This window comes from Canis aureus, chromosome 16 (assembly GCF_053574225.1).
Source record: "Canis aureus isolate CA01 chromosome 16, VMU_Caureus_v.1.0, whole genome shotgun sequence".
Taxonomy (NCBI): Eukaryota; Metazoa; Chordata; class Mammalia; order Carnivora; family Canidae; genus Canis; species Canis aureus.
The window spans coordinates 8,630,950-8,657,278 of record NC_135626.1 but is presented as its reverse complement, the minus strand read 5'-3'; the positions used below and the strand labels follow the sequence as shown (position 1 = coordinate 8,657,278).

The 26,329-nt window shown below is 44.8% G+C and overlaps 1 protein-coding gene across 18 annotated transcripts in view; it reads left to right on the top strand.

Moving 5' to 3' along the window:
• The window catches only part of RAPGEF1 (Rap guanine nucleotide exchange factor 1), a 137,393-nt gene that overhangs the window by 11,240 nt on the left and 99,824 nt on the right, over positions 1-26,329 (top strand). For 8 of the 18 annotated variants that reach the window (XM_077851149.1, XM_077851150.1, XM_077851140.1 and 5 more), the window contains exon 1: positions 10,842-11,251. The exons of 4 other annotated variants lie outside the window; for them this stretch is intronic. In XM_077851149.1, the coding sequence (XP_077707275.1) occupies positions 11,188-11,251 (64 nt within the window). In that variant the 5' untranslated portion in view covers positions 10,842-11,187. Of the gene's footprint in view, positions 1-10,841; positions 11,252-26,329 lie in introns of those variants that run through there. 6 more of the 18 variants (XM_077851155.1, XM_077851152.1, XM_077851151.1 and 3 more) reach the window with 2 other exon arrangements.

The following is a 26,329-nucleotide window of genomic DNA, read 5'->3' as shown; positions in this document are numbered from 1 at the left end:
CTCTAGATATGTGTAACCACCATGACAGCCTTGCTGTCTCTTTGGTTCCATCTTGCTGTCTTTTTATGGTTAGACCCTTCCCCTACCCCTGACATCCAGCAGCCATTGATCTGTTCCCCATCCCTGTAGTTTCGCCTTTCCCAGAACATCACCGAGTATGTAACTTTGGAGATGGGCTTCTTTTACTCAACATAGTGGCTTTGAGATTCATGAAGTTGTTTTTATCAGTATTTTACTCTTTTTTTATCGCCGAGTAGTATTCCATTGTATACACATAGTCCATGTTTATCTACTTAAAATTTGACCTTGGTTAACAACTAGATCTGTTTTCTGGAAATAGATAAAGATGGCATTTGATTAACAAAAATCAGGCAACCCAATTAAAAAACTTGAGTAGACATCTCCAAAGAAGACATGCAAATGGCTAATAAGAACATAAAAAGATGCTCAGCATCATCAATCATTAGGGAAATGTAGATCAAAACCACAAATACCACCTCATGCCCATTAACATGGCTGCTTTCAAAAGGGAAAAAAAAAAACAGGAAATAAAACAAGTATTGATGAGGATGTATGGAAACTAGAGCTGTTGGCACAGGCTGCCATCCTTCTACACGCACAGCTCTGGAGGCATACCTCTGACCCTGGCTCTAGGGCTTGCTGAGACCCCTTCTCCCTCAGTTCCAAGGTCCTTGGCACTCTAGTTTTTGCCCTTCATGTGGCATAGTGGCCACAGAGATGACATACAGAGATTGCCTGGGCAGGGAAAGGCCCAGAGACTTCATGGAGAAGAAGTTGGGACCCAGTTACCACCAAAAACCTGGTGAACCCATCCCAGCTGAGGGGACCAGTCATTGAGGAAAGAAGCAGATGGCTTCTTCTAGGTTGTTCCATCCATGGGAGCAGTTCCTCATTACCTAGAATAGAGTTGATATAGGACATCTCTGTGTATAACTCCAGATCCTCTCAGGCTCACCTGTCATTTAATCCAGCCATTGCTGCCCAGATCAGTTCTGCATAGGCACCAGCCAACTGCACATGGGTGTCACATGGCCCCTTTCCAGGGCTTCTCTTTAATGCTGCAGTGTGGGAGACTATAGAAATCTACTTGGCATGTACAACCCAGAAGTGCCAGGGACTTAAAACTTTTTGAGGCAAACTGACTGGTAAAGATGAGAACCAGTGGACAACTGCTTTTTCTTTCATCATCAGATCAACAGTCTGAAGACAGAGTAACTGAAACTTTGTCTTCAACTTCTCAGAAGGTCTGTGGGATTAAGAAAATATTTTTTTTTTTTTGAGTGAAGCCCAATGGGGTGAGGGCCTTGAACTCAGGACCCTGAGATCAAGACCTGAGCTGGGATCAAGAGTCAGATGCTTGGGACACCTGCGTGGCTCAGCAGTTGGACGCCTGGATTTGGCTCAAGTCGTGATCCCGGGATCTGGGATCGAGTCCTGCATTGGGCTCCTGTGGGAGGTCTGCTTCTCCCTCTGCTATGTCTCTGCCTCTCTCTCTCTCTGTCTCTCTCATGAATAAATAAATAAATCTTAAAAAAAAAAAAAAGATGCTTAACCGACTGAGCCCCCTGGGCACCCCAGTCTCAGATCTTTGATCATGCCTCCTTGTGCTTGCCCGTGCCTCATTCCTGCCCTCTGAGGTCACACTCTTCCACTCCTCAGTAGTGTTTGCACATTAAAAAAAGAAATTGGAACCATTGTGCACTATTGGTGGGAATGTAAAATGGTACAGTTGCTATGGAAAACAGTATGGCAGTTCCTCAAAAAAATTAAAAACAGAATTACCATAAGATATAGCAGTTCTTCAGAGTATGTAACCAAAAGAAATAAAAGCAAGATCTCAAAAAAATATTTGTATACCCAGGTTCATAGCAGCATTGTTCGCAATAGCCCAAAGGTAGAAGCAACTCAAGTGTCTAATGATGGATGAATAAATAAAGTGTGGTGTATACACACAGTGGAACATTATCCAATCTTAAAAAGGAATGAAATTCTGACACATGCTTCATCATGGATGAACCTTGAGGACATTATGGTCAGATGAAATATGCCAGTGACAAAAGGACAAATACTGTAGGATTCCACTAGTGCAAGATACCTAAAGGTAGTCCAAATCATAGAAACAGGAAGAGAGTAGAATGGTGGTTGCAGGGGCTGAGGGAAGGGAGAATGGGGAATTATTGGCTAACAATTTTTAAGTTCAGTTTTATAAAACAAAATAATTATGTGGCTGGATGGTAGTGATAGTATGTAACAGTGTAAATGTACTTAATACAGTTGAACCATGCACTTGAAAATGCTTAAGATGATAAATTTTACATTACATATGTTTTACCACAATTTATAAAAAATTACTATGGTTAACATATTCTTCAGCATTTATTTACATAACCATTTAATCTTAAATATCTTTATAAGTTATATTAAAATGTTAAAAGCCACTATGGAAAATGACAGGTATATTACTGGGCAACAGTGCTCATGGTAAAAATGACCTCGGGTTTAATCCATTGTGTCTTGAGCTGGGAAGAACTAGAGCTAGTCTGTAAACACTTGTGGGACACCATACTTTGGGATTCCCTAAGTGCAGTGTGACTCCTCTAACTGGGCATATCCCTTGAGGAGACCTGTGTGATTATGAGATTTGGTTCCTATGGGGTAGGTAGCTTTTAAGCCAGGATGGTTCCTGTACCTACCAACCATGGATCTTGTTGCCTTGGACCTGAGCCTCTCAGCTCTGCCAGGCTCCTTCAAGGACAGCTCACAGAGGGTACTCTCCAGTGCTGTCCCCTGGCAGCCTGTTGTTCCCACCCTGTATTTATCTGAATAGACCAGTGCCAAGGGCGGCCCGTGGAAGCCCAGGGAGCCTGAACGTGTGGTTGAGCCCCAGAGCCTGGTGGGTGTTGTAGACTGGCACATGGTGAGTGCTTAGTGCATGTCAGCTCTTAATAAAGACTCTCACGCTCCCCCGTGGCTTCCATCTGAGACTGCCTAGATACCATTGTTGGCACGTACTATGAGTTGACAACACAGATGGCGTTTACTCCAGCACCATTTGGCAGGATTCCAGGCTATTGGCCCCATTCATGAGACGGTATCACTGACCTGGTGGGGAGGGAAAGATAATCTATAGAGAAGCAAGTCTTTCTCCAAGAATTTTAAGGCCAGGCAGACTCTGTTAGATGAAATCGTGCCTCCATTTGGAGTTGCCACCTCGAGATTGCCATGACAGGGTCTCTGGTCCCATGGGTATCATTAACATGTCTCTGTGAATCTGGGATGATAGGCAGTTACTGTGTTGTTTTGATACTATGGCACCAACACATGTAAGACATATTATTGACTTAACACTTTTCAGGAAACAAAAAAATACATTGGCAAGATAGATTATAAAAGAGCATACCCTGATTTCAAAAGTTAAATCATAAAGAAATATACTATCTTAGATTCAGGGAAATACAATGTGAAACATTGACTAATTTTTTTAGCTGGTTTCTTGAGCACCTACTGTCTACAGTTCATGGCAGTAGATGCTGGGGACATGGTGGTACATAAGTCAAGGCCCCTATTCTCATGGTGCTCACTGCAACTGGTTCAGCCTCTCCTCTCCAAGTAACACCTAGCCTTTGATTGAAGAGTCAGACTCTGGAGCTTATAAATGTAGCTCTATTCTAGTCTCACAGTTAGGTGTCTGGACACCAGAGGAAAATTACTTTGAGGATCACTGTGTTCATGTAGACTGTGACAGATGGGGTGATGATCATGCATTCCGGCTTACACCTGCTGTCCTGGCATAGTTATTAATAGCATCCTCCCTATCACTCTCAAGAGTGTCCTGGTTTGGATGGGAAAACACTGAGGGAGGCATCATTTACAACTGCTGAGTTCCACATTTGTGTTGGAGAGGGTCTTGGTTTGCAGTGAGAGAACTATTTCAAAACTAGGGTCTGTTCCAACACAGGATCAAGCCCAGAGAAGCCACAGGAGGGTCAGCTGAATTTGGTTTGGGTCCCATTCTCCCTGTGGGCATCTGCCACTTCGTATGTTCCAGTCACTCAACTCATGGGAGCATCAAAATCTGGGATAGTTTGGTTTTTAAAATGATAAACATGTACATAAAACAATCAGAATGTGTTTTCCTTATGAAAATTAGGTTAACCAGATCTTAAATTAATATTCTTTGGAATGGGTAGAAAGGATGTTAGTGTTTTTGTCAAGCCTTACAAGGAAAGTTGGAAAAATAATTATATAGCAACCCCAGTCTAGGTTAAGTTGGACTGGGATTTTGTTTTCCGTGTTGCTATAGAAAGGAGTATGGGGATTGAACTTTGGTAAGAAATTTCATTTTTATTTAAGTGATATATTTGATATTTATTGAAGACAGCTGGTAAGACAGGAAGCTTTGTGTTTACGATAAATTGGTAGCTTGCTGCCTGTTATGGTAGCAAGTATTGATGACAAGATCCTCTACAGCCGATGGTCCCTGTCCTGAGGACCTGTGAGTCTCCCAAAATGCTGCCCACCTTTTGTAGTGGGTCTCAGACTTCAGCACCTGAAGGTGCTGGGCTCTAGCCCCCAGTTTCTGATTCACTAGGGCTGAGGTTGGCCTGAGAATTGGCATTTCTAACAAGGTCCCCAATGATAATGCTGCCAGGAGGGTGGATGAGTGGGGGACACCCTCAAATCACTGCTTACGGTCAAGTATGGAGAGGATGGAAGGGGTCTCAGGAATTTGACCTAAAATGTTGTCCTTAGAATATAGAGGAGTGAGGATATAAGATAGAATTTCTATGCATTGATGCCGGGAGCTCTGCTACACACCTATTTAACCATCTTGAGAGCACTGCTGGTAGGTAGTGCCCCACTTTATAGATGAAAAGATGAGGCCCAGAAAGGCTTATGGGATTTGCCCAGCCGGCACATGGGAGAGCTAGGCTGAAACTGCTGCTCGCTGCTCAGTACTGAAACCCTCATGAAATGAGTAAGTGTCAAAGGCATCACAGAGTGAAATGATTCCAGTAATAGAAGCACGAGTGAACAGTGAGAGAGTGACTGTGTTGACACCACTTCTACTTGGCAGTCCATGCTTTTGTCTGTAGTAATAGGAGGTAAAAAGCAGTGGTCTAATTAGCTCTGACAAGATGGCCAGAAGATTGACAGTTAATGAAGAAATTCTTTGATGAATCTCACAGTAAATGTATATTGTGCCTCAGAATATTAGCTAATTAATTAGGTTGATGTATTAGCCATCATTAGCGAGACATTTTAAAACTACACATCTGGAACTTGAAGACCAAGTGCAAAAATTTAGATGATATTTAAAGTCACCCAGCATTCACTTTAGGGCTTGAAACATGTGGTGGTGAATGTTTCCAAGCTGCTCCTGAGTTGTCTTACTGTATACAGGTGTCCTGGTAACATAAAGACACGCCCATCTCAGCCCTATTCTGGAGCACCTCTTTCAAACTCCTAGGGCTGAGTCCTCATTTCTTCCTCAGCAGTCCTAGCCTCATGTCTTTTTATTATTATTATTATTATTTTATTCATGAGAGACAGAGAGAGAGAGGCAGAGACATAGGCAGAGGGAGAAGCAGGCTCCCCTTAGAGAGCTAGATGGGGGACTTGATCCCTGAACTCCAGGATCATGCCCTGAGCAGAAAGCAGAGCTTAACTGCTGAGTCATCCAGGCGTCCCTAGCCTCATGTCTTTAAGTGCCATCTAAATCCTGATGATTTCCAGAATCTCTATTTCCAGCCCCAAACTCTCCTCTAAACTACAGACTGCCCACTTACTATCCCCTCAGATGTCTCTAGGATTCGGAGGTAACGCTCATAGACCAGAGCTCGTTGTTCTCCACTTCGCCCCTTGCCTAACTGGCTCCTTCTGGGGTGCCCATGACAGTAAATAATGCCATTTTTGACCTAGTTGTTTAGGCTCGGAAATCCTGGAGTCATCCCTGACGACTCTCCCAACCCATGTCCCATGCTCTGTCAGTCCTATGGGGGCTTGCTTTTGATGTACCTGCCTCCTCTCTGCCACTTACTCCACGCCACCGCTGTCTCTCCTGGACTGCAGAGGCCCCTCCTAACTGGCATCTTGGTTTCCACTCCTGCCTCACAATCATCCAGTCTTTATTAAACTGCCAGAGTGTTTGTTAAATCAAATTAGGTCTGTTCACAGTTGCCAAATAGCTTCTTCTCAGGTTGTGTGGTCAGTCCACGGTCCTTACCAGGGCCTGTGGCCTCCTATGCTCTGGCCCCCGAGCACGCTTTTGAGCTTTTCCTTCAAGTGTTCCTGGAATATACCAAGTATATTTCTGCCTCTGGGCCTTTGCACTCACTGTTCCCTCTACTTAGACTTTATTTCCCCTGGTAGTGTGGTGTGCCTCCCGGGAGCCCGTGGTCAGCAGCCGCATCTAAATGCTGCATCTGTCATTCGCTGGCTGTGTGCCTTGGAGAGTTGCTCACCCCTCCTCCTCTTAAAATCCATTTTCTCATAGAAGTGGCCAGTGTTTGGGTTGTTGTGTGCTCCTGACGGGAAGCACTTAGATCTTAAGTGCCAGGGAACCCTGGTCTGCCCTTCTGTATGTGTTTCTGCCCTGACTCCTTCTGGCTCTTGTTTGTATGTCAGTCACAGGGGCCTCTCCAGCCATGGTCCCCTCAGGCCAGCCTTTTCTTTTACTTTCCTTTTAATGGAGCATTTGTTAGCTGCATTTTGCAATCTTTTCCCTTATTAGGAGGTAAGGTCTTGTCAGGTGCCATTTCCCCAGATCCCAGAGGGTGTCTGGTGTAGAGCTGAAGCTCACTGATTTTTGTTGAATGAGTGGTTTTAAAGGCCCATGTTGGGTGTGGGCTCAGCCTCTTACTAGAGGGGTGTGCTTCTCAGAGGGCTCGGAGAGCCTAACTAGGGGTGACTCTTCTCGTGCCCATCCGGCTCAGCGTAGAGGCTGTGGTGAGTCATTTACTTAGTCAACTAAGTTGGGTGACTCTGTCTCTGGAAGGCAGGAGCTGTAGAGGGACGAGGGCCGGCAGAAGGGGCGGGAGCCTTTTTGCAGTGAGGGCTTTGCCTCTTCTGCCACTGTCATGGCCCAAGCAAAGCAGGGGTCGTGGGACCCCATTATGGTTGCCCACCGAGAGTCTGCTGGATGTTGACTATTAGGTTTCCATTGCTTAGCTGGAGAGGAAGGAGGTGAGGCACAGTGCCGGCCAGCAGGAGTGGATTTGGGCATGGAATTGAGTCCTGGGCCAAAGTCAAGGCCCCAGAGTGGGGAATGTGGGAGACAAAGTTGGGGAAGGTAGTTTGGGGGCGAGACTTCACAGGGCCTCGAATGCCAGTCCAGGCACTTGAGAATTCCTCCCATAGGTATTCTGGGAAGCATGAAAAGTTTAAGAAGTGTTCTTCACACATATTTAAACTTTTCCTGAGTATTTTTCAAATATCATGAAATAAGTGGCAGAGAGGCAAATTACTATTGCTTACTTAAAAGAATAGTTTCTGTTTCAGTTCCCGGTGGAATTCTACAATTAGGGGTGTGGGCTTTCTCCCTTTCATGTCCTATGGGCTAGATTTTATTCCTGGTGCAGTCCTGACTTTGAAGAGCAACAAATGAGCAGCTTCTCGTTAGAAGGCTGGCTGCTGGGTTAGCAGTGAGGGGCCTGCTGGGACAGCCCTTTCTGTAGTGACCCATTCTGTAGTGACCCAGCCTGCTCGCTGAGGTCTTCAGAACCCAGAAGCCGTCTCATGGAGATGCCTGCAACCGGAGGCTTTGACCCCCTGTGTTTTGCAGGTAGGTTAGACCCCAAGAAAGATGGAGTGGCGGACTTTACAGTTCATTTCTGTGGAGTGTGACTTCTAAGCCTCCCCAACAGAAACAAAGCAGCCTTGTTTTGGATACAGTATCAATATTCAGTGAGGTTTAGTACTTTGTTGTTGTTGACACACCCCTGCCAGAAATAAGGCAGTGGTAGATGTGGAAAAACACCAGACAAGGAGTCTGTGATTTGAGTTCTCTGCCTGTCTGTGAAACCTTGGGGAAATGTCTCCCTCTGTGGATCTCAGTTTCCTTATTTTGGAATGAGAGAGTTGGACTGGCTCTGTGGTTCTTAACCTTTGGAATTCTCTCCCTCTTTTTTTTTTATTTTTATTTTTTGAGAAACAGAAAGAGCATGAGCAGGGGTAAGGGCAGAGGGAAAGCGAGAGACAATCCCAAGCAGACTCCCTACTGATCACAGAGCCAGACGTGGGCCTCCGTCTCAGGATTCTGATATGATGACCTAAACTGCAACCAAGAGTTGTCTGCTTAACCGACTTCACCACCCAGGCACCCTTTAACCTTTGCATCTCTTTGAGACTTTGATGAAATCTGTGGACTTCTCTTCCCCAAAACTGAACCTTTGTGGTTTGGCCAACACTTTAGGAGCCCCCCTGAAGCTCATGAGATGACCTATAAGGTCCTGCCCCAGCTGACCCCCACTTTACCTACCCCCTATTCATGTACCTCCACCTACGGCAGGGCCTTGCACATGCTTCCCTGCACACAAAATGCCCTTCACCCCTTGGCTTGGTCAACTCTTGCTCATCCTTTGAGTCTCACCCTTCCCTGACCTCCCAGATTAGATTAGGTTGCCCTGCTAGACATGCTTCACTTACCTTGAACTCAGCACTGATCATACTGGTAACTAAGTGAACGCTAGCACATGTCATCTGGCTCTCCCTAAGCTCAGTGTTGGTATTTATTGGGTAAATCCCTGAAGTTCCTCCGGCTGTGACATTCAGTGACATTCTGCGAATATGTGAGTGTGTCTTAAGAAAATACCAGTCTGTGCTTCCTGTGACACACAGCACAAGATGTGCCTTTGCCTTGGATGATTTCCTCTAGGACTGGGCAGGGAAGTCACTTCAAAGCGGGGCCTAGAGGGCTCAGAAGACTGGCTCCCAGACTTTCTGCCTTCGTGTTCTGCAGGGCCGGACCTCCAGGCTGGTCATTCCTCTTTGTTTATGTCCTGCACTGAGCTGGAACTCCCACTTGGAACCTTCCCACAGTGCTTGGCGCTTCCTCATATTGTTGTATTTTTCTCCAGAGGGGAAGTGACCAACATTAGACTTTCCTCCTAGCAGACAAAGTCCATACGCAAAGCCTTATGTCAGCTCTTGGGCACCTGCTTCTGTCTCCTTGCCTCTTGGGGGAGGTGAACGTGCACATTATAGCAATCACTTACCTTTCCCTGTTATTTCTCTCTTAATTTCCCTTAAGAAGTGATCAGTGCCTTCAGGACCCCCTGCCTCAGGTTCCTTCTGAATCCTGTATGTCTGGTAGGGAGGGGAGGATTCTCTGTAAAATGTCTCATTCAGAACCTCGGTTTCTGACTTCTTACGGTATTACCTTCCTGGTTTAGGTCACTTTCCATAATTGAAATGTTACTCTGATGGTACAAATGTTATAAGTGAAATTTTATTTGCACTAAAGGAATGAGGAATTTACCAGAATTTTGCGACGGATCTCACCCTGATATGGGGAGAAAAAAACCCTTGCGAGGGTAAATAATTTCTCTTTAACATATCTAAAGCTGGATGTTTACGGTTAATAAAATAATAAAAACAGCAAGAGTCCCTCTTCATTAAGAGTATCTGCCACCTGCCAGGCACTTCCTTAAACAGCATGGTTAACCTTTAAACTGTCCTATGAAGTAGGCAGCATGATTGTACACATTTTACATAAGTGAAAAAGATCAGGTCCAGGGAGGTTAAGTTCTTGTTGCAGAGCTACCCACCTGGGAAGTGCCCACAGATTCGGATCAGGCCAGCTTCCCTCCAGGGCCAGCACCTTTCCCGATCTCCTGCCTTCTCCAGTCGTGAGGAAATGGGTAATGGCTTTTCTAGCCAAGAGTAAAGATGGAGCTAGATCCAGCTGTTTCACCAGCTATGTAGCCTTGATCCCCTCCTGGCTTCATCTCTAAAATAGAGGAGAAGTTTGGTGGACCCTCCCCTTCTGTGAGCGATTTGGGCTTTTGGTAGTGATACCTCAAGGGGTAACTGATAACATGTGGCCAAGTAGGTGTGATTCTAAGCAGTTCATACATCCATGTCATCCTTGAGGCATTAGTGCAAAAAATGGAACCACATCATATCAGCAGTGCAGTGAGTGTTCTACTGGTACCATTTCATTGTTGATTCATCTCGACTGTTAGAGTCCCACGTTGCCTCCCTAATGTGTGGACTGAAGATGGGTCACAAGTACATTTATACAGTGCTTTCATAAGAAAATGCATTTTGATTTTTTTTTTTTTTAGATTTTAGATTTAAAGATTTTATTTGTTTATTCATGAGAGACACAGAGAGAAAGGCAGAGACACCGGCAGAGGGAGAAGCAGGCTCCATGCAGGGAGCCTGATGTGGGACTTGATCCCGGGACTCCAGGATCCCGGGACTCCAGGATCATGCCCTGGGCCGAAGGCAGGTGCTAAACCGCTGAGCCAACCAGGGATCCCCAGAAAATGCATTTCGAGACAGAAACAGCTGATTTATTGATGAACCTTACAAATAAACTAGAAATTTCTTTGAGAGAACAGCTTTGAAATGAGGACCCTATGGTTCAGCTGCTTCTCCAGGAATCCCCAAATGATTCAAATGTAAACTTTCTAGAGGTATGTAAAGATAAATAGAATAGCCTGTTCTTAAGAATATCTCACTAAATCTCAAGCTTGGAAAATATTTCTCACGGCACATCCCGAATTGGTCCGTTTTTAACTTTCAGCTTTTTGGCCACCCAGTTTGCCACTCCTCCCCCAAGGAAAGGCAGCATTGAAAGTGTTTGGAAGTGCAGTTCACTCTGAGGCCGCTGCTGTGCCGATGAGTAATAGAGTGTCAAAGGAAGGCCAAGGAAGAGCTTCCTAATATAGATGGACTGATGGGGGACGGAGACCCACCCGTGGGGCGATAACAAGTCTTTTCTTCTGGCTTCCTCCCTGGAAGCAAAGGGAGTTTGAAAGGCAGGAGGCAAGGACTGCTCTGAACAGAATTCAGATTTTTCTTGGAAGGGTTTGCCAGGGCTTGCGAGGTGATTGGGATGTTGGAGAGATGAAGTCCCTTTCAGCCGGCACCTTGGTCCTTACTCCCTGTTCAGCAAAGACCTCTAGGCTTGGGAGGACCCTGTGAGCTTCTGGCTTTAGAATGGGCAATGCTGCTGAGAAACAGAAGCCCCGGAAGCGAAGCCGTCTGTGCCCCTGGAAGCAAGGTAAGCAGGCCCTGGGCTTTGTCTCCAGGAGAAAGGAGGCAGCCTTGCATTAGGATATTTTGGCTCCGCACCAAAGCTGGAACTGCTTGGCAAACACCTTCCACACCACAAAGGCTCTGTAGGTCAACATATTTTAAAGAAAATTAACAGCTCTCCTGATGATTAAAGTGATCTGTATCTCAGTGTGCTATCATAGCCTGGCTGAGAATGAAGTGCAGCTCCAGGTTTGTGCTCACTGCAGCATGTATCTGCCAATCGAAAATTCTAAGCTTTAAGAAATATCCCAAATAAAAATCTTGATAGCCAGGAGCTTGAATCTTTTGTAAGAGTTTGGTGAGAGAATGTTATTAATAGCTTTAAATATATATCGTTCTTCTTCCGAAGAATTCAAAGTACTTTCTGTTGGAAATCTTAGGTTAACCTGTCCTAGATGCCCATGATACTGGCCAGCATTGACTGACCATACTCGATGTCTCTTAAAGGGTTTGTGTTAGTGTCAGTCTTGAGGAGGAGGAAGCCAGTGAGACCACAAGCACTGCCATGGCACACCTGAAACTGGGGACCCATTTAGCCATGTCCCAGGGCAACTTAGTTTTCCAGTGTACTGAGCTGCTTTTTTCACGGTCATTAACCCTGCAGCCCAGCCGTAGGCCTTCGGGACTTCAGGTCTTGGCTTTTACCTCCACTTGCCACAGAAAGCAGAGCTAGCACTTGACCAGCAGCAAGACAGTTTGATTGCACCTGTATATATATATATATGGATATGTGTTAATGTGGAAAATGTAACCTGGAAGAAATCTATGGAAATGCTAACAATAGTTGTCCTCTGTGGTCAGGTTATGGGTAACTTGTTCATTTTAAAAGGGAAAAGTAGGTAGGCTGCTTATTTCATGTCAAGTTCCTGTCCCTCTGTCAGTCATCCTTTGTCTGACATGCTACGATGAAAAAAGTAATCACTAGTGGTCTTTGGGTCCTGGTTTGAACAAAACAGTGAGAAAGACATTTGGGGGACCATTCAGGAAGTTTGATATGAACTGGGTAATAGATGATATCTGGGGACTATTGCTGATTTTATTTTGTATAATGATGGTAATGAGTCATGCAGGAGAATGTCCTTTTGGATAGTCATGCTAAAGTATTTAGGGGTGAAGCATTATACTGTCTATAATTTTATTCCAAAGTGGTTCAGGTGAATGAGTGCATATATACATACAGAGAAGCAAAATAGTATAAATTTGACAAGTGTCAGAATCCAGGTAATTGGGGCACCTGGGTGTCGCAGTCAGTTTAAGCATCTGCCTTTGGCTCAGGTCATGATCCCAGTGTCCCAGGATAGAGCCCACATCTGGCTCTCTGCTCAGCAGGGAGCTTGCTTCTCCGTCTGCCCCTCACCCCACTCATGTGTGCTTTCTCTTTCTCTCACTCAAATAAATAATAAATAAAATATTAAAAAAAAAAAAAGAATCCAGGTAATGGTTCTGTGAGGCTTGTTATACTTTCTTTAATGTATTTTTACTAACCAGGAGGGGACACCATTACAAAAATGGTTGCTGGTTGCATCACAGTACAGTATCCTTCAGAAGAATGAATCTCAGCAGACATGGTTATTTACTGAGGTGGGTCAGGATCCAGGACTTACTCAGTGCTACATGGGTTGATCTCTCTAGCCACTAACAAGAAAATCATCATAAAAATCCAGTAATTCAAAAGCACTACTTTTATAACAGGAATTTAATATATTTACTTTCAGATAATCTCTGGTGTTTTTGTTTTGTTTTGTTTTTTAGAAAAATGTATAAAAGTTCTTGAAATTAACCATTGGAAGCAGCCTGGTTTACAGGCAAAATTAAAGCCAGCCTCTGTGTTTTATTTTACAGTTTGTGTTCAGTAGTTTCAATAAGAGGAGCTGTGGGAGCGTGGTGAGTAATAGCAGGCATTGCAAGGTTCACTGTGAGTTGGGGTAAAAGAAAGAGCAGCTCCCTGCCCTGATTTCTGAGTCTGCATGGGTCCCGTTGACCAGGAGTACATTTTGGCCAGTGTTGAGATTTGTTTATGCAGTTTAGACCCTGGGATAGGGGTTTGTTTCCCTGACCCCGAATCCAGGGAACCCCTGCTAAGGATCTGCAGTAGCAAGGGTGTGGAGCAGTCCTTCACAGTTTATCTGTTTGGCTGCGTCTTTAAGGGTTGTTGATGTTTTAGAAATGGGATTTTAGAGCAATATTTAGGAACCAGATTTTGTGAATCCCAGACACCCCTGTGACCCTGATCTGAGTATATTTTCCATAGTCTACACTCAACATCTCAGTGGATGACTGATGACTCCATGCTCCAAAGCAGAACAACAGGGTGTCAGGGTCTGCTTTTGGGCCAAGTGAATGGGAAACACATCTTTATGTGCATTTGGTACAAACAGCTCAGGCTGCTCCTGACTTCTCCGTCCTGTCTGTTGCCCTGTAGTGGCAGGGGCTCCTGGGAATACAGACTTTTAACCAGAGCCAGACATTTGTGATTAGGAAGGTCAAGCCCAGAATACATTTCAAAAGCAAATTTAAAGGAAATCCTTATTTGCCCTTTAAGTCATTTACATTTCTGTTTCCAGGTTGTACGCCTGGAAAGTTGAAAAATTAAAGTGACAGGAAGCTAGTTCAAGAAACATAAATCTTACCACCTCTGCCAGCTGTCACCCTGAAGAGCATTTTATATATACCTGTCTCTTGAATGATTTTAAACAGTGTGCAATGCCCATCTTTTGAGGGGACTGACTTTTATACTCTCTGACTCTTATTCTTGATTTTCTGATGGCTCTCAGAACCCAAGACATAAGTAGAAAACAGTATAGCTCTTTTTGGGTTTTACAATACAGAGTGTTTGCAGTGGTTAATAAATGTGATTCATTTGTAATACCGTAGTGAGTTATATAGCAGGCCCCTCATGCCAAAAAAAAAAAAAAAAGGTATGGGAGGTAGGATAAGGCAGTGGCTTCCAGTGTGATCCTGGGATTTCCAGCCAGCCAGGGCTCTGCCTCACATTTGCCGTCTGACCTTGAACATGCGGGTTTTGTAATCCCAGATCTCCTCATTCCCTCACTGCCCTCACCTCCCACAGCTTCTCCAAATGACTGTGTCTTCCTGTGTGATTTCCTTATAGCCCTCACCACAGGTATTTTTTTATTGATCTGTTTATACACTATTTGATTGTAAACTGCCTGAGGGCTGTCTGTTGGGATCATTGTTCTATCTTCCACACTAGTGCAGAGCCTGTTGCTTGTTAATTGGTGCCCTCCAGGAGTGTACTTGGTGACAAAAATCCCGTGCTCCCTGGCTGGCTGTGTTACCATGGGTATAAGTGAGGAACAAACGGCAGAGCTTGGTTCCTGGTGCATAGTAGGTGCTCAGTAAATGCTAGCTACCAAAGCTGGCTGGTATGTGGTGGTTATGTGGATCTGGAAGTGTTGATTCTTTGCCTTTCTCTGCTCAAAGTGCAGACTTTGGGGTTGAAAATAGGTACATCTTCCTCTATTCCACAGCAATTCTGAATTTACAAAGAGTTCAATCTATCGATAATTATTCACATTGCAAAAGATTGCTTTACAAAAAGCGCTGAAATCATAGTGAACACTTAGTTGCTGATTCATTGACCCAGGTACCTGGTGAAACCTTCCATTTAGAGCTAAATTGAACTCTGAAATACGTCTGCCCTCTCAGAAGAAAAAAAAAACAAAAACTCTGCCCTCTCAGAAGACTCATTCATTCGTTCTTTTTGAGAATTAATTTGAAGGGTTGCTTACAGTGGTCATTTTGGCTCTTGGGAGCGTAACTGGGGTAGAAGTTTCCTGGGGGATTAAAAATTGCAGCAGTAATTGCAAATTGAATTGTTATCTCCTTCAGAAATCCCAGCAGCTTGGGGCCATACCAGCCTGGTAGATGGAAATGTTGATGATTTGCATGTTTGTACACAGTTGGGCTTGAGCTGAGCGAATGAAATTAACACCCTCTGTGGAAGAGCTGAGGGTGAGAAGTGTCTTTTCCTGGGCCTGGGGGAAAGGAGATTGGCTGGCAGGGGGTGGGGGTAGGGAGTCCAGGATGGATTTGCATTAATTCCGCATGTTCCTTGGTCCCTCTGCGGTAGAGGCAAAGAGCATTGTTTGGATTCCAGTGAGCAGTGGTGTTGAGACTTGCTACGGCAAGCTAGGTAGTGAAGAAGCATCCGGGGCCGCTGGTAATTTATTTTGATGGCTTTTCTGGCCAAAGCTGAAGCCGGCCCACCTCCCACCATTCATTTTCTGGTCTTTATTCCATTGCTTTGGGGCCACAGTGGTGTCTGGTATGAGCGTCTCAGCCAGTACACCAGAATGTGCGAGGACTGGGTGCTGCACTGGGGCCACCCAGCTCAGTGCCTTCTAGCTGAGTGAGGCGAGCCATGTGACTTCATGTTTCCGAGCCTGTTTCTTGGTCTCTACATGAGATTAATAAGAACGTCTGTGTCGAAGGGCTATTGAGAGATGATCCGTGTTCCAGCCCTCAGTGGAGAGCAAGCACTGGATGTATGATAGTAATTCTTACTACTATACATCCATGAATGTGGGTCAGGGGCCTGGCTCTATTCCACCCCCAGCTAGCCATGAGAATTTGCCTAATTCTGCCTGTTTCCTTCTCTCAGTTGTAAGAGGTTACATGTCAGGTGATCACAGAGGTGCTTGTGAGGTCTGTGAGTCAGTGACCATCTGCACTGGCCACTGCTGTTCCTGTCTGCAAGCTCTCTGGGTGTTCAGCATCTGGAGAAGTCATCAGTTGTGCTGGCATTGTGGGCAAGGGGTTTTTTTATGGCGTTGAATTTCTTTAGAAATGTTTATTGCCAAACCCAACATAATTGAGCTACTCTTGATTTTTTTTTTTTTTAAGATTTTATTTATTTATCCATGAGAGACACACAGAGAGAGAGGCAGAGACATAGGCAGAGGGAGAAGCAGGCTTCATGCAGGGAGCCTGATGTGGGACTAGATCCCAGGTTTCCAGGATCATGCCCTGGGCTGAAAGCAGGCACTAAACCTCTGAGCCACCCAGGCATCCTGAACTATTCCTTATTAACTAGAATATTAAACTAATCAGGATAGTTAATTTTCCTGTTTTGAGTAACCGTAGTGTTGCGATGTATTTTTTCATAATGACATTGTGATTAGGAGTATGGACTCTGGAGCCTGGATACCAAGGCTGAATCCTTGCTCCTCCACTTGCTAGTTGGCTGATCATGGGTGAGTTAGTTAATTTCTAGACCTCAGTTTTTTCATCTGTAAATAGTACCCGTAAAATGCTTAGAACAGCCCCTGGTACATAGTATGTATCCCGTGTTTATTATTGGTTTTGTTTTTGGGTTAAATACAGAAGAATTACATTTTATTTTAATTGAAAAGACGTTACTTTATTGAAGATTGTAAAAAATGGACAGATGCAAAGAAGAAAATGCATGTTGAGCATCTAAATCTAAAGGGCCTGAAACATAGTGAGTGAGCAGAACAATTAGCTGTTACAATTAATCTTTTCCAGAGCTGCTGCACATGAATGCGTGTTTTTCAGAATTGCGATCATGTGCAAATCATTTTTTTATTTCATGCTTCTGTGTGGTCTTCATAGCTACTGAAATGACTGTAACGTTTCCATTATGTTAATATTCCATAACTTACTAAGCATTTACCTGCTGCTGACTTTTGAAATTATTTCCCCTTTTTGCTGTTACAATAAGTAGCTTCATTCATATATATATTTGTGATTCTGTTGGATAATTTCCTTAGGATAAAACTGCAGTGTAAAATTCCTAAGCCAAGAATGTAGGAATAACTTTAAGGCTCTAAGGAATGTATCTGTCAGTATTTTCATGAGTGATCAGTTTATCTGTTACCCAAAAGCACCTCAGCATTGAGTATTATCATTTTGAAATTGTTTCTCTTGTAAAACTTATATTTACTAATGCTATAGTGATGAGTTACGATATGGCATGGGGCTCAGAGATGAGCATGGGAAGTTCAAAATCCATTATCAGTGTTAAGAATCTGGTTTTGTTTTAAGATTCTGTCTTCTTTTTTTTTTTTTAATTTTTATTTATTTATGATAGTCACAAACAGAGAGAGAGAGAGAGAGGCAGAGACATAGGCAGAGGGAGAAGCAGGCTCCATGCACCGGGAGCCCGATGTGGGATTTGATCCCCGGTCTCCAGGATCGCGCCCTGGGTCAAAGGCAGGCGCCAAACCGCTGCGCCACCCAGGGATCCAAGATTATGTCTTCTAATAGTCCTTTGCATGGGACTTGACTCAACCTCTTTCAAGTGTTGAGTTTCATAGAAAAGAGGCATGAGGTTTTATTTAGGGATAGCCATTTCCCATCACAACTTTTTGTCTTCTGCCTCCCAGGGAGCAGTGAGTATTAAATAATTCAATTTCCTCATGTGGTGGGACGGAGTGAGCCCACAAGAGTTGTTAACATTGTTAGTGTAATGATTACCGTTAGGCAGTGTGACTAATGACCCAGCTCGTCTTCATCTTAGCTTCTGTAGGGCTTGCTTGGTACCATTTTCTCCAACTGCCTGCATGATGGGCCACCAACTCAGTTGTTAAAATCAGCATACTGCTATTAAATGACATGCTGCCAAGGTGGTTTGAATCAACAAATGCAGGCATCGGAGTGTTGGAGTAAATGTAGTGGACGAAGGTGATGTCTAAATCTGTTCATCGGCAAGGCTCTAAGCCATGCTTGCGTGTGACCATAAATAGAGTGGGTGAAAAAGAGTTTTGGAAGCAGTTTATTTACCATGCTAATAGAATCACAGGTGCCTTGAGCTAGAAGAGAATGATAAAAAAAGTTTCTAAAATGATTCCCTAGTTTTAACCAATGAAGAAATCGAGATTTAGAGAAATGAGGTAACTTGTCTGAAGTCCTGCGGCTAGTTTGTGGCTTAGCATCCCCTGTGTTAGGATAGTAATATAGCAGTGGTGTAATAAGGGCATCTTGTAATAAAGATACAAGACAGCACAACATATCCTGTACATTATGACAATATATTCTACATTCATGTTATATGTTTTCATGCTATAGAATATAATAATATATTCAATTAATTGTGTATATGACATATTGTATACTGTATCATACATGTGGTATACAATATGATACAATCACATATACAATTATAATACAGTAGATATGTTGGGATATAATGTTACAATAATGGTGATGGCTTCCTGTGTGCCAGGTGTGGTACTAAAAGATCTGTATAGAGGGATCCCTGGGTGGCGCAGCGGTTTGGCGCCTGCCGTTGGCTCAGGGCGTGATCCTGGAGACCCGGGATCGAATCCCACATCGGGCTCCTGGTGCATGGAGCCTGCTTCTCCCTCTGCCTGTGTCTCTGCCTCTCTCTCTCTCTGTGACTATCATAAATAAATAAAAATTAAAAAAAAAAAAAGATCTGTATAGAGAATGGACTTCCATAAATCGATTTTTTTTGTTAGATCAGATGTAGGAAATGGAAACATAAGTGTGAGGAATTTTTCTCGTGAGAAGTATGGGGTGTTGTTTTGGGTGCGGTAAGAAAAGGGAAGGAAACTTGGCTTTGTCATCAGATATTTCCAAATTTAGAACAATATCCCTTAGCCTTTGGCTTTAGGGTATGCATCACTTTGGGAACATGCATACAATACATTTCCGTGTCTGACTACTTTTCCAGCTGTGGAGAGGCTGTCACTATTACCTTAGATCATAGCAATGGCCAATGGCCACTTTATATCCAATTACATTTTGGCAAGTGGTTATAGGGCACTTGATTTCAGGAGTCACTTCATGGTGAAGTACCAGATGACTATTTCTGGAGACTTTGTGGACTGCAGCCAAAGGGGGTCATCTAGGTCAGGGACAGTTCAGCTTTGTAAAGGGCCAGCCAGTGACTTTTGTAGATCTTGCAGGGCCAAGAGGCAAAATCAAGATGATTATGTAGGTACTTAAATAACTAGCTAAAATGAAACCATCTCAAGGTGTGGAAACCATTCTTTACTTCTCAGACCATAAACAAGCAACCTGCATCAACAACCAGGAGGCTAGTGGGTTTCAGGCTACAGGTAGAAGTTTGCCAGCCCCTGATCTCTGGGGTCTTTTCTGGTCTGGGTGCCCTCTGCTGTCATTGTTATTCTGGAGCTCTGAAACAGGTCATTCATCAGTTACCCAAAAAATTCTTTAAATTTTTAGGCCAGAAGAAGACTTACATATCACCTTCTAGCTGCCTCATACAATCAGGATTACTTAGCAGAGCCTTTTGGCTTCTAGTCTTCTACACAGACATTTCGGTCTTTATTGATAAAAATAGTCCTTCTCATCACTACAGGGATGAGAAGATAGATGACAGAGGTTTAAAGAACCTGGTGCTATTGAATATAGACGCCTTAAGTAGTCTTCCTTTACTGTTAAATGGGACACTATACTAAAAAAAAGCCCTCCCATTTTCTATAGTCATTCATTGATTGATGGGTGTTCGTCCACTCAACAAATATTTATTGAGTGGGGCCTGTGTCAGGCACTGTTTTAGACAAAGGGAATGCCTGATGAAAAAACAAGGCCTCACTGCCCTCTGGATTTTATAGTGTACATATAAACAAGTAAAATATACAGTCTGTTTGCTGACAGGCATTGTATAGAGAAGGCAGGGAAGGGGATAGGAAGTCCAGGGCTGGAGGAGTGGTGGTCAGTTTAGGAAGATGGAGCGGGGAGGGGTACTCAGCAGTGAAGAGTGGGAGCTGCAGCTAAGGAGAAAAACTCTAGGAGAAAGAGTAGCAGGTGCAGAGGGCATGAGGGAACCCAGGCCTGTTGAGGAAGATCATAGGCCAGCACGGCTGGAGTATTGGAAAGAGTGATACGAGATGAGGTCAAGGAGTAGCAAATCACGTGGGGTCTGGGAGGTGATTGCAAGGAGCTTGAATAGAGAGCCAGTGGGTTTTGCAGAGGGCCTGAGCATTCTGCCAGTTATAAACACAAGAGTGCCAGTGGAGCAGATGGAGTTTGGGGGTGGAGACCAGGAGTTGGGGTTTAGAACAGTTTGAGATGTTCAGTTGAGTTTGAGTTGTCTTTTAGAGACCTAGAAGTAGATGGTCATTAAGAAGTCCAGTGTAAGAATCTGGAGTTTAGAAAAGCCTAGGCTTTAAGTCTTTGACATAAAGATGTTGTTTAAAGACTGGGTGAGATAACCAAGGAAGTGAGTGAGAGAAGAGACTGGAGAGCCCTGGAGCATTCCAGCATTAGGAGGGTGAGGAGATGAGAAAGACCCTCCCATAATGTAGGAGAAAACCCTGGAGCCTGTGGTGCCCCAGGAGCCAGAGGCAGGAAGTGTGATAAGGAGAAGGGAACCAGGGGGACAGGATCATGCTGATTGAAGTCAAATCACATAAGGACTGAGACTTGACCATAGTGGTCACTGGAAATGTTGACATGAGGTTTCATTGCATTGTTGGGAGTGAGGAAGTTTGGAAGAGAATGGACTGAGCATGGCCAATTCTTTGAGGGATTTGCTGCAAGGGAAAGCCAAAGGAGCCAAGGCAAGGTGGTAGTTGTTGAATGTAGTAGGGCCAGGGGAAAGTTTTTTTTTTTTTTTTTTTATTTATTTATTTATTTATTTTTTTTTTTTTAGGAATTTATTTATTTGAAAGAGAGAGAGCAGGGGGAGGTACAGAGGGAAAGGGAAAAGCAGGCTCTTCGCTGAGTGGGGAGCGCAATGTAGGACTCAATCTCAGAACCCCGGGATCATGACCTGAGCTGAAGGCAGACTGCTTAACTGACTGAGCCACCCAGGTACCCCCCCAAGGGAAAGCTTTTTAAAAAGGGAAAAATAATGGCATAATTGAATGCCGGTGGGAAAGACCCAGTAGAGACGGAAAGTCTGATGGACTGGGAGAATTGTTAGACCAGAGAGAAGTCACAGTTGCCATGGCAACTTCCTAATAGAGCACTGCTCCTGCAGGTGGTCGGCACTACCACGTCACCCTGGTGTTTAGTGAGTAAAAACAACAACTGGTTATTTTATTTTATTTTTTCAAAGATTTTATATTATTTTATTTTTATTTTTTTTAAATTTATGATAGTCACAGAGAGAGAGAGAGAGGCAGAGACATAGGCAGAGGGAGAAGCAGGCTCCATGCACCGGGAGCCCGATGTGGGACTCGATCCTGGGTCTCCAGGATCGCGCCCTGGGCCAAAGGCAGGCGCCAAACCGCTGCGCCACCCAGGGATCCCTCAAAGATTTTATTTTATTTACTCATGAGAAATAGAGAGAGAGAGAGAGAGAGGCAGAGACACAGACAGGGAGAAGCAGGCTCCCCCGGGACTCCAGGATCAGGCCCTGGGCTGCAGGCGGTGCTAAACTGCTGTGCCACCGGGGCTGCCCAACAACTGGTTATTTAGTTCATGCTTCTGCAGATGGCAGTTGAGGCTGGGGTCCTTGTGTGTCTGTGGTCAGCTGCTGGGAGGGCTCATTCCTGGGCCTCTGGCAGGCTAGCCCCCATCACTCACCTGGCATCCAGCAGGTTTTAGAGAGCAAATCATACCTATGAGTGAGGTATGCAAGGCCTCCTTCTTGAGGCCCAGGCTTAGAACCAGCAGTGTCACCATCAGCTCATGTCACTGGTGGAAGCAAGTCCTAAGGCCAGTCCAGATTCAAAGGAGAAGGGAGAGGGACCCCACCTCTTGATGGGAGGTGCCCGAAGTCATCTTGGAAAGAGGTGTGTGGGGGGGGACACTTTGGCCATTGTTTGCAAACTGCCCCCTCTAGCTGTCTATGCATCTGATCCTCACAGGATTCCTGTGTCGTGGGTGGTATTCTTTTCACCTAACAGATGGGGAAATGGCTTTGGTAACTTGTTTGAGATCACACAGCTACCAAGTGGTGAGTGGTGGCGAGTGGTGAGTGGCGGTGTTGGGACCCAAACCTTTGTCCTTGGTCTCTGACGGCAAAGCCCCTTTCTTCCTTGTTCTACCTTCCTGACAGTGTTGGTTTACAAGAGTGGACTGGAGCATCATGTCTTCTCTTCGCTTGTTTGGCAAGGGAATATTTTTGTCAATGATTATTATCTCAGAACGGACTGGGGGAGGTGACTATCATGTGTGATTTATGTGTTTACTGTCTGGAGATGAGACACCTTTATTTATTAGAATCCCATTGAGGACACAGTGCTGTGTGTAATTAAGTCTTTTGTTGACAGAAATTCACGTCTCCACTCAGCTGGACCCTCAGTGCCCTTTGACAGTGTCTCCTCTTGTCTGTGGTTCGCTGACCCTCCTGTTCCTCATAAAAGCCCATCCAGAGAGTCACCATTGTCGACTAGGCCTCTTGCAAACCCCCTTTGCCTCCAGGCCTTCTGACTTTATGTCTTCCTTTATCCCTGACTCCTTCTGCCCTTGATGGCGTGCCCCCTGCCACTAGCTCAGGGTTAGCCCCTGTGCCCAGGTCCTCCTCCCTCCAGAACATGTCATAATCAACATGTCTCTCTCAACCAGCTGGACTTCAAGTTCTCCAAGAGCAGATGCCAAAAAGCAGAACAAATAGCCTTGGCATCAGAGAACTTTGGCGCTGCCCCTGGTTGTGTAGCTTTGGGTGAGTCATGTTCCCTCAGGTTCATGAATCTGAGAACAGACCACTCAAAATGGGCTCTGCTCATGTCACATAAGGAAACCCTTGGTCTAGAGCACAGTTCTGTGCGCAGTGGCTTCGTGCGTATCCTGGGTCCCGGCCCTGTGTGTGTCTGACAGCCCTGCAGTTTGCTGCAGCCCTCATCACACCAGTGTCAGAACTCTGGGCTACATGGCTAGCGCAGCTACCCTCCACCTAGTGCACTGGGAGAGCAATTGGAGAGAAGGCTGGTCTGGGTGCTGATCCTATAGTCTCAGAAAAGATGGTAACTTTTTATTTTATTTTATTTTATTTTATTTTATTTTATTTTATTTTATTTTATTTTATTTATTTATTTATTTATTTATTTATTTATTTATTTATTTATTTATTTATTTTTGGTATTTGGTTTGAAAGCAAAAACCACAGTGAAAATATTTTTTAAAAGCTCTCTTTGGAAAGAGGGAGCAGATATGTGAGTCATTAGATGAAATCCAGCATCTCAGGTCTCTCTAACCTTGCTTATGGGGAGCCTTGGGAACTTTGCCCTTCTTTAAAGCCCCTGGTTAGGATCCTGTGGAGCTGAGAGGGAGGAGGGCTTCTCTCCATCTACTGTGCTTTCTGCAAGCTCGTGCAGGAGCGTGGGATTCCAGATGCAGAGTTGGTCTTTATTCTTGTATACTTGGCTATAAGAGTGAATAGTCCTATTTATCATGTAACCTTGGGGAAATTAAAGTACTTAATTTCTGTCAGCTTCGATTTGCTTGTCTGTAAAAGGAAGGCAACTAACAACACCTTTCTGACAGAGTGTGAGGAGGAGTGAATAAGGGAGCATTTGGCATAGAGCTGGCCCTCAGTACATCTCAGCTGTGACTGTAATTATTATATAAGGGTCACATGTTGTTTATGTTGTAAATCATTTGTTAAAGATGTTTCATACTTCCATGATTACTCTCTACTTTCAAGATGTATCCTTCTGTTTCTTACTCATTTATTCATTCACTGAGTTTGTGTTTATTAAGCACCTACTATGGGCGGGGTACTGTGGATTATTTTCTTCCTGCTGAGGTTCGTTTCTTAGTAGTTGACATTATAATGCTCAGAGCTATGGTTTGCTATGCACCTATGTCAGTAGAATGGTTTACCCAGGGGTCAGTTTCTAAAATCAGGGCATAAGGGGAGGATTGTGTATAGACAAAAATCACCCTGAAACCCCTTAAATCTGTAATACATCAATGGGTCATCAAACTTTTCCTATACAAAAAAAAAAAAAAAAAAAAACTTTTCCTATACAGAGCCATATACTAAAAATTGGCTTTGCAGGCCGCATATGGTCTCTGTTACATATTCTTCCTTTTCTGAGCATTCCATAAACAAGCCTTGTCTACGTGAACAGCCTGTGGTGAGCAGCCTCCAAGACAGCCCAGTGTTCCCTGCCTCTTGATATCTGCAAGCCCAGATGTAGCCCCCTCCCGTTTTGTCCAAGGTTGATCTTGTAACGGTGTGACAACTGCAGAAGTGATGCATGGTTGGGGTTTCTGACTGTGGGTGGGTTCTGCCTCCTTGCCACCTTAGATCCCCTGCTCCAGGGAGGGAGAGGCAGATGCCAGATGGAGAAGAGAGGCCCCTGCTAACAGCACGGGTGGGGGTGGGGGTGGGGGAGTGAGCTTGGAAATGGCTTCTCTGGCCCTGGCCAAGCGTCAGGTGATGCAGCCCTGGCCAAGACCTGAGCCGGGACCCCTGGCTCATTGAAGTCATCCTGTCTGTGGGTGATTATAAAATCCTCAGCAGTGAAAGGGGAACACTTAGGAATTCTAAAGAATGTCTTCCTGCCTGCAAAGGTCAATCAGTTCCTCTAATACTAAGTATCTATACCTTAACCATGTCACCAAATCTGCGTATGGATAGGATTAGTTATGTTACCTGAGAGTAAGATGCACTTTGTAAGTAAGATGTAGGGCAGACATTGAAGAATATCACGCAAGATCCCCAGCTCCCACCAAGGTCAATACTGGGGGCTAACCCTCTAGTTTGAGCTGACATACTCCCAGGCCTTTCTACACTTTCGCTGGTGCTCATTGTGGCACTGCGCTACCATCCACCAGCACACTCGTCATGGAAAGCTTGTGCTCCCCCAGTGAAGGGCTCCAGATGGCCTTGCTCTTTTTCTGATTCACCCAGAGGACCTTCTGTACTTAATGACTCTTCCCTGGGCAGCTGGCTGTTGACCTATGTCGTGTGGCCTGCTTTGGAAATATGAGCTGGGCCAATTGGTTCTGGCTCAGGAATTTGATCCAGGAGTTAGACTGCGTCATCACTGGTGGGCATGTGAGCTAAAGAGGCTTACGGAATCGGAAGCAGGCAGCCGTGTTATACTCCCAAATTATGAGGGAGTAGTGGTTCAGAAGAAGTGTCTCGTGCATGTATGTAGCAGATGCTGATTTGAGCCCTCGCTGTGTGCTGGGCATTGTTTCAGTCTCCTAGGTTACCGGCCTCCATCCTCGTGGAACTCAGGTTCCCAGCAGGGGGAAGTGGACAGTGGATAATACATAGTATACATTAGAGGGTTACAAACAATGTGAGGAGGGGCAAGTGCCATAGGAAGTGGAATGAGGGCCATCGGGAGTTCCCAGGCCTGAGGGGTTCGATTGCAGGGTTAACTAGGGCACACAGGGGCGGCCTTGTTGGGCAAGGGAGATGTGTGTCATGTCTTGGAGGAGGAGAGGGCATTGACCAAGTAGACACCTGAGGGACCAGCCTCTCAGGCAGGGAGATTAGATAGGTGTGTTCAAGGAATAGCAGGAAGCTGGTAGGACTGGAACAGACAACAACAGCATATCAGGCCTGGAGGACCGTTGTAAAGGCTTTGACTTTAATGTGAGAGAAGCAAGGAGCTGTTGTTGCAGAGTTGGGAGCTGAGCAGTGAGATAATTTGACTTAGGCTTTCCTGAGATCCCTATCTTAGGAATCCCCAATCTGCAAGGGAAGAAAGGGGAGCCAGGGCAGAGGCAGGGAGCCCTGCTGGCTGCAAGTGCAGTAATCCAGGCCTGTGCAGTGCAAGTGGTGGAAAGTGGTTGGATCTGAACATATTTTGAAGACTAGAGCCAAAGGAGTCTCTTACTGCTTGGGTGAGGGTTGTTAGGAGAAAGAGAGGAGTCAAGGACGACCTCAGGATTTTGGCCTGAGAGGCTAATAAGTAAGGATGGAGTTGCCATCAGTTCATTAGGGAAGGCCAGTGGAGGAAGATGGGAGGTCAGTTAAAAAGTGCCTTCTAGATATCCGAGGGAAGATACTGACTGCACGGCTAGGCATAGAAGTCTTGAAAGGAGGAAGATCTGGACTAGAGGTATAATTTAGGAGTTTTGGCATAAAGATTGTATTTAAAACTATAGGAGCGAGGGAGCTCCCTAAGGGAGTGAGAGCCTCAGTGGAGAATGAGGCAGG